This window comes from Dipteris shenzhenensis, chromosome 11 (genome assembly GCF_047967505.1).
Source record: "Dipteris shenzhenensis isolate YYH24624 ecotype China chromosome 11, Dip_SZ_1.0, whole genome shotgun sequence".
NCBI lineage: Eukaryota > Viridiplantae > Streptophyta > Polypodiopsida > Gleicheniales > Dipteridaceae > Dipteris > Dipteris shenzhenensis.
In genome coordinates this window covers 50,804,025-50,812,976 of record NC_141606.1, presented here as the reverse complement: position 1 = coordinate 50,812,976, position 8,952 = coordinate 50,804,025, and the positions used below count along the sequence as shown (strand labels likewise).

The window sequence follows — 8,952 nt, the reverse complement described above, 5'->3', positions numbered from 1 at the left end:
ATAGTTTGAAACTCCAAAAGTGCTTCTGATTTTTGTCACTGAAAACTTTACTGCTTTAAACTGTAGAAGTGTACCGTCTTACCCGCCATCATATATCCTAGCACTAGTGAGCGATCAACCAAAAGAAATAGTAAGGGCCAAAGAGGCTTAGACACAATGAGCAGACTAAAGTGAGCCACCACCACTCGAGCAACTACAAACTAAGGTAAAAACAAATGTGATCAGACGAGAAGTTATCAACCTTAGATGATGAAGACGAGAGAGCCAAATTCAGAAACTAGAAGAAGCCTTCTTTAGACATGTATGGGAGGTGGTGCCAAAGGTTGGAGGGAAAGGGCCTTGGGATCCCTTTCTTGGGAGGGAAGCATTGGGAAGGCGACGAGTGGCTGGTGGGTCGTGAGCTGCCTTTTTTGCTAGCTTCCCAACCAGGAAAGGGTGACCAAGGGCCTTTCTTGGCCGTCCAGGGATAGAAGGAGTGGGCTAATTGGTGGAAAATTGATAGGTGGCATGCGGTAAAAAAACTTGAAGAGTAGTTCTCCTTGGGCTTTTTGAGACGGGGAGGGTAGTTAGAACGTCTCATGCTCAAGGAGAGGCTTGCTTCCCCTCCCTACACTCACATGGGTGGGAAGGATTTCTTTTTTATTCTTAAAAAGAAAGTGTGTGGGATGGAGTGTTAAAAGAAAACATTTTTTCTTGACAAATCATAAAACTTGGGGTTTCAAAATTCTGAAGGTCTATTGAGCAAATTGGTTAAACTTTTGAAGATTATACAAGTGCAATTACAAAATTCCTCCTTAATAACAAGAATGGCTATCTTGACAAGATGTACACATATAAGATAGAAGCAATAAACCTCGAACAACAAACTTCACCCAGTTCCATGAGGACAGAAATTGATGGTATAATCGGAAGCGCTAGTGCAGGTGAAGGTGCTGGTCGGATCGTCGTATGCATAACTGTAAGCAGATGGGCAAGCACTCTTGAAGAGCTGCGAGTAGAACGAAGGGCCGCAGGTTTGAGGGGTGCTGAATGCTCCAGTGCAGCAGTATTGCGGTGCAGCGAATGCATCGCAAGCGCTCCTACAAGCCACCACTTGCCCATCGCTATCCATTTGGAGCTGCGCAGGGCACGCTCCATTCAGATTGGAGGTGCAGCCCGCCATGCCGCAATCGCCAGTTCCTCCCGTAGGGCTTATTGTCAACGGGAGATTGTAACCATCGACAAGGCTTACATCGTAGAAATCCTTGGGTCCAAGCGTGAACTCGGCTAGAGTGACCGGAGGAGTGCCTCCTGCCCCGTTACACTCCAGCATTCCACCACAATCCCCCGTCTGGCAGGATCCAGCAAGCCCTGTGTTGGCATCAAAGGAGCAACCAGTTCGTCCCCATAGTCGCCCAGACCAGCCTGCAGGAGGGTTTAACACACTCGATTGTTCAGGGGCCAACGTGAAGCCTCCCGTTGCAAGCGTTGGTTGACCTGGATCAGGTAATACTCCTGGCCACACCGTAAAGGAGCACGAATTAATCAAGGTCAAGGTAGTGCAGCCGATCTCGACGATTCCTGCAGAACATAAGACACAGACAAGTGTATCAATACATAAGTGGTCTCAAATTTTCCCACCCAAGTTGCATGCATCATTCAGTGCGCAAATAAAGGTCGACAACGCGGAAAGTCGAAACTCGAAACTCGTCTTTGCCAAACAACCAGAGAGTGGACAGTCTGCGTACAAAACATACGAATGCATTGGGTAGAGAGCTAACCGAAGATAAAAGTGAGCAGAGACGTCACGAGAATGATCGCTTCGCTGCGGAGCTTCATCGTTTCTGTGTGGAGAGAGCAATGCCGCAAGGAAGGTAGACGAGCGCAAGCAAAAAAGAGGGAGGCAGGTGGGAGGTAGGTGGATCAATATCAGGAGAACTGGAGGTGGCAGATGGATGGTGGATGGATGAACAGAACAGGACGGGGTCAGAAACTGAACCAGGACGGAATGGATGAAATGCTAGATGGATTGATCGAGGAAACGATTGACAGACCCATGTCGTGCGATTCAACGGCTCATCTCAAAACATCAAATACACAGCTATCAGCTGAAGAAACTGATTTGGAGGAGCGGCAGAGAAGCGATTGCTACGTGAAGGAAGCGATGGACAACGAGAAATGAAGCGATTCACGGAGCGGGGATGACAACGATGAGACATGGATTTAATATGTTGCAGCACCGCCGTCACAAAAGAATAAGAAATACGTTGGTTGACGTTTCCGTTGAAAAGAACCCGCCTCAGAACAAACGCTTTGGACTTGCTCAACGGCTCCCTCTCTCAGCCCCCCCCCTTTTCTTTAATAGAGAGCCTCCCCGCACAAGGCTTGGCGCTACCTAGGGTTGTCCCAATGAAACACATTGAGACTCACCGAAGCAGGTCTCTAACCCGTCGTCAAATGAGTCATGCTACTCGTAGCTTTGAAATTTGAGCATCCCTCCATTAAATAATTAGTGCAAGCAACTGGTATGTCTATTTTCTTCCAAAGCTGAAGACTGCAATCAATAGAGCCTCCACACCGATTCTTCTACTGCAGTAGCCCAAGGCTAAGCTGGAGATGGAGATTTTGGGAAGGTTGTCTTGGCAGGCAAATGCTGAGTCCAGCAGGCATCAAACCTCATGGGGATCTGAAAACAAGTAGCCCTACTAGCTCACGCGGGGAGATGCTCGTAGAGCGCTTGCTCACATGGCTTGAGCATGGGCTAGTAACCCTTTGTGGACAATACTAACAAGAATTTTCACTCTTCCCATGAAGTGATTGTTCAGTTGGTTCACCGTTGCAATTCTAGCTCAGCATTGAGCTACTTTAACGTTTTGCCGAAGTTTTAACGAATTCGAGGGTGTTAATCAATGCTTCACATTGACTTCAAGCTCTCCATTTATTGCCTAGTCCCTAGCATTCTAGTATAGAGACGGGCTAGCAATGCCACTGCCCATCCATCTGCCATTAGCATTTGTGTGGGGAGGCGCTCTTAAAAACCATTATGAGGTGCATCGACAGCTCAACTCGTAGGATACTTGCCTACCCAAGCGGCTGCCCCTGCACATAGTGTATAGGTCTTGGGTAGTATGCCCCTCAATGATGGGACCATGGGTGGGTGCGTTAACCAAAAACAAGAAGGAGACATTAAAAACGAGGCCCCTACACATAGCGTATAGGTCTTGGGTAGTATGCCCCTCGATGGGACCATGGGTGGTTGTGTTAACAAAAAATAAGAAGGAGACATTAAAAATGAGCTCCATAGTAGCTCCCCACTCTTGCTCATAGCACTAGTATAGGACCACTAGCAGCATATCTTAAGCGCCCCATGGAGAGGAGTAGCGATTTTAGATTTCAGAGACTTGGAAATTTTGATCATTCCACCCTAGCCTTGGATTGCAAGGAGGAACAAAAACATTCCATTGGTGAAAAGGGTAAGCAAGTCTACACGTGCAAAACTTAACTAGCACATTCATGTAGGTAGAGCCCACTTCAATCCACAGATTTTGTTGAGCAATAGAACATGGGCCATTAATGGTGCTAAAAACATATAAATGGACTTAGCAGCCCCAATGATAGCTCTCTAGCTCTAGTAGTCATGCAAGGAGTTTCTCTAAGCACACCAACACTACTATTTGCTTGAGATAGGTGCGTAACAATGCATGGCACATCCACCCCAGTTACTTACCATGTTAATGAATGCAACAACTATCATGCTTTCATGGTAGACTTGCCCTTCTCCACCTTGCCACACACATAAGATAGGATAGATTACACAATATGATTGTTGTAGGCTTGAGATTTGTCAAAATTAATTCTCTTTACAAGTCGTGTTGTTCATTGTTCTACTTATTCTTCTTTCCGAATCTTATAATGAACTCCACCTTTTGTTCCTTTTAGGATGCCCTCTTCCCTACCTTGGAAGTAGTAGACCTTAAGCAGGCATGCTTGGAATGTTTAACCTAGGATGCCCTCCTTTCTACCTTACCTTGCTTTCTATAATGTGGACATTTTCGTACTCAAAAGTCTTTTATAGTTCACTATCCCATTGAAAACAGAGTCTTCTAAAGAAAGTAATATTTTTATTTGTCCAACTAGATGTCTTGGAGATGCTAAAATATTTACAATATCCGACTATATGCTAAAAGACTATTATATAGACCTTGCTCTTTGATTAGTCAATGGGTAGTAGTATGCATTTTTGTGTTAGGTTTCATGAGCCTCTTAACATTCTTGGAAATTTTGCCTACTAGACTATTCTTTTAAATCAAATCCTTATTCCCTTGTTCTTTTTATGGTTCACTATCCCATTAAATACACAGTCTCCTAAATAAAGTAAGATCTATATTTATCCAACTAGATGTCTTGGAGTTACAAAATTTATCTTACATCTAACTATTTGTTAAAAGACTATTCTATAGATCTTGCCCTCAAATTATTCCCTAGGTAGTTGTATGCATTGTTGTGTTAGGTTTCATGAGCCTTTTGACATTCTTAGCCTAGTACTCTATTCTTTTCAAATCAAACATTGCCTTGTTTTATCTCTCCTTGATAATTCCTCGATAATTCTTAGTTCATTTTCAAATTGATTCACCTCTCTTTTCTTCATATAGGATTTTACATCATTAAAGAAAGAAGTGAGAACCAATGCACTCCTAAATGTTATTGTGATTATAAACAGCTAGCTTAATTAGCCCATTTGTTTGTGCACCTACACTCCCCATTAACCTATATTCTATAAGCCCTTTATTTCTTCAATGTCTTCATTTCCCTTGCTTATCCTAAGGACAAGGGCATTCATTTTTTGTTTGAGAAACTCATTTGATTTCTTAGGTGAAACACATCAAATAGCCCAACTAAGCTAAGGGTGTAGCAAGTCTTGGAGATATTTATTTATCCAACTGGATCTCAGCTAGATGTCTTGGAGATACAAAGTTTATGTTACATCTGACTGTATGTTGAAAGACTATTCTATGGGTCTTTTCCTTAGATTATTCCATAGGTAGTTGTAGTCATTATTCTGTTAGGTTTCATGAATGATGAGCCTCTTAGCATTCTTTGCAAAAATTTCCTTCTCTATTCTTTTTAAATCAAACCCTCATCCCCTTGTTCTACCTCTCCTCGAGATTTCTTAGCTCATTTTTAAACTTGATTCACATCTCCCAGCCTTACATAGGATTCTACATCATTGAAGAAATAAATTAGAAACAATGGACCCCTACATCTTATTGTAAATAGCTTACTTAAATAGTCCATTTGTTTGTTCACCTACACTTCCCGTTAATGTATTCTATAAGCCCTTCTTTTTTAAATTTATTAAATCAATTTTGCTAGCTTTTATTACTTCAAACCAAAAACATTACAACCTCGATGACTTCCCAAGCAAACTAGCCACGGCCAATCTGATGTAAAGACCATCCCTTTGATGCAACCATAGCAATGACTGCTCTTACGGTTGCCATCCTTGCAACCGGACTAAATGTTTCTTCATAATCAATGCCATATGTTTATGCATACCCCTTGACAACTAATCTTGCCTTGTATCTATTTACAGAACCATATGCATTATGCTTCACCTTATAAACCCACTTGCAGCCAATTGCATTCTTGTCTTTAGGCAAAGGCACCAATTCCCATGTAGCATTTTCTTCCAAGGCATCCTTTTCTTCATCCATGGCTTTCTCCCATTTTTCTTTTCCCATGGCTTGCTCAAAAGAAGTGGGTTATGGTTCATGTATCACTTTGACCATATAGGCATAGTGAATGGCTATAAATCCATCATATTTCAGCCTATCCATAGGATACCTAGCTCTGGTAGACCAGTGCCTATGCTAGAGAATAGCTAATTACAATCCATAAAGTTTTGATAACCATCCCCCAACCACCTAATCACTAGGCGCAATCATACTACCCAGATAAAAAATAATCACCTTAACCGTACCTAAAATAGCATCCTCTTTGAGCCCTATACCCACCCGAGCTCCAAAAACTACCTTATTTACTGATACTCCACATACCCACAAACACCACCGCACATATGTACAGTAAGCAACAAGCGCATAGGGTTAAAGGCATTTCCCTCATTTCTCCTAGAAGAACCATCCTTCACTCACAACAACACAAAGCAACTATAGACGCGCTTGGTAGACGCGCAAAATAGCGGGCGCGTCTATAGGCGTTGCTCTAGTAGAGAAATTACGGGCGCGTCTATTAGCGCGGCTAAATGCTCATCTATTTGCGCGTCAATCACCGCGTTTATTTGCGCGTTAGACCTGAGAAAATACGGGCCCGTCTAACATCCCGTTTATTAGCGCGTTTATTTGCGCGTTTACACTGAGAATTAGACGCGCATTTAGATGCGTAAATAGACGCGCTCTAGAGAATACAGAAAGTGAGATTTCGGTGTACATCATTGCTTTCCAAACATTGCCCATGATTACCAAAGCACATAATTTTTTGCAAGCCCACATATACAAGAATTAAAGGAAATGAGGAGAATGAGACAATATGTAAAATAGTTTTGCCAATATCAATTGTGGGGCTACGGTTCAATCTCATCCTCAATGAGATCAACCCTTGCCAAACTATCTACTTCAAAATCCAAACAAGTGTTTAGATCTACAAATACATTCAACCCACTACTACTTGTGCCACTCATGTGCTCATCGAAATCAAGATCTCCAATGGTAGGCTCGTCCTCACGGGTAATGCCGGCCTCAATATCTATATCTCCTATCTCATGATCATCCTCCTCTCTTGTATCACGGTCATCATCACGTCCATGGGCATGATCATCCTCCATACGCTCCATATTAGTAAATGTACTATACATCACTTTGGAACGTGGCATAATAGGTATGACATGCCACCACCTATTATTATCCACCATTGGTTGATAGACAACCTAATTCAAACACAAATACAATCATGTTACTTTTCTTGCATCAAATATTTAAAAGCGAGTATTTTTATGTGTGTGCACAGTACTTGTTCACATTGTTGCGGTAGTATTAGTGTGTCCTTCCTACTTTGCCAAAACTTTGTGGAGTCAATAGTTACAAAGCCACTTGCATGGCGTTTGATTGTTGCATTAGGGCCTCTTTCCACCACGTCCTTAAACCACTTTACATCCAAAACATACACAAAGAAGCGTCGAAAGTCAAGCATAATGATATCTTGGATTATGCCACAATAATCATCCATGACTCCATTGGCTCCCTCAAAGCTAGCAATGACGCCGCAATCTTGTGTGTTTCTCTTATCATCAATCCGTTGTGTTCGAAAATGCTTGCCCTCACACCATATAGCATTGAACATAGTGCACTACACCAAGAAAAAATCAATTAAATAAGCAATCTAAATTATAAAAACCTCCTAACTTATGCATAACATTCTATATACCGAGCTTGCTCATGCATCCCTAGCATACTCCCATTCTTCCATTGTGATATGCATCCCCTCGTCTTTCTTTGCTTTCTCCATTTCATCAAGTAGCCAATCCACATGAATATCCTTTGGAAGTGCTCTTAGACGCTGAGGGTATGGCACACGAGATCCGTGGTGTGTACGAAAGAGGGCCCTTTCTTCTTGTCTTCTTGCGTGGTGGGATCTATTTCCTTTGAGCTCACATACCTCACAAGCTCGCCCATCTTGTAAATACAATCTTTCACGTCCTTTGATGCACTACGTGAAATGCTAGTAGGTAGTATGAACTGAACCCACGAGGAGGTGGTTGATTAGTTGCTTATAGCTATTCACTCACAAATTTGAAAGGAAAAAGATATTATGCATATAAAATACTTACTTGGAGCATCTTGTGCCAATCATGAGATTTCAAGCCATATAATTGCTCTACACCTCTTTTCTTGCTCTTTGTAAAGGCTCCCTTCAAACACCTCATGCATCCACCAGTGGGAGTACGAATTGTAGTAATAGCACGCTTCACCGTCGCCATCTCTAGCTTTGATAACATCCACGGTGCACGAGGTAAAAAAACACGTCCATTTGGTCTCTCTTGAGGCCAAGCTTCACACATCCTCCCTGTGGTACGTAGATCCTCCCTTATGCCTGCCGAATCTCGTGTCCCATTCAAATGCTCCCAAATGGTAGATGCCACATTCTTGAAGATATGCATGGGATCGAGCAGGTGATTGATCTTGAGGTGGGACCAATATGGTAAACGATAAAAGATGGAGTATCTAAACAAAATAAAGTGTTAGCGTGCAATCTTCACTTTCAACCAATATAGCCAATCTTTACTTCCAGCCAATAGTTACAAATCCTTACCGGCTCATGCCAAGTGGTGGAGGAGTCGTGGATCCGTCCCAAATTCTCATCCAATCTCCCGCGGTGAGTGATTGTGGGAGGACTTCATTCCAAGGGGCAACATATCTAGGATGATCAGGTGGGAGAAATCGATGGTGATTCTCATAGATGACCTTATTCAATGCGTCTGCCCATGAGGCAACTAGCGAAGGACCACAAACAGGACATGCATGGTAACCCGATGTAGTGAGACCTGAAACAATAGATGCAATTAAGAGTGGAAGGTGGGTTTAGGGTGCCACGTCCTTGCCTATTCATAATTAAAAAATGCAATTCTTACCTGAACACTCGCCATAGCCTGGGAAGTCATGCATCGTCCACATCAAGACTGCTTTGCAGTTGAAGTCTCGTGACGAGGGAGGCCTGCTCACATCATGCACCTTGATACCTCTCCAAAGTATCTCTAGCTCATCAATCAAAGGCTCCAAATAAACATCAGGGTTTTTGACTTTATGTTTCCCTGGAATTAGAAGGGACAGCATGACATGTCCTTTCTTAATAGCCATAGAGGGTGGAAGATTGTAATTCACCAATACCACTGGCCATACACTGTAAGACGTGCTTTTGAGACCAAATGGGTTCACACCATCCATACCCAATCCAAGTCTC

At 42.7% G+C, this 8,952-nt stretch overlaps 1 protein-coding gene across 1 annotated transcript; it reads right to left on the bottom strand.

Moving 5' to 3' along the window:
- Positions 1 to 784: 784 nt before the first annotated feature.
- LOC147897141 (pathogenesis-related thaumatin-like protein 3.5) lies at positions 785 to 1,872 on the bottom strand. Its single transcript, XM_087382040.1, has 2 exons — positions 1,761 to 1,872; positions 785 to 1,560 (listed from the first exon to the last, which is right to left on the bottom strand). Exons 1-2 carry the CDS (start codon positions 1,816 to 1,818, stop codon positions 869 to 871), a joined length of 750 nt encoding a protein of 249 aa, XP_087238166.1. The 5' UTR covers positions 1,819 to 1,872; the 3' UTR covers positions 785 to 868.
- Positions 1,873 to 8,952: the final 7,080 nt, after the last annotated feature.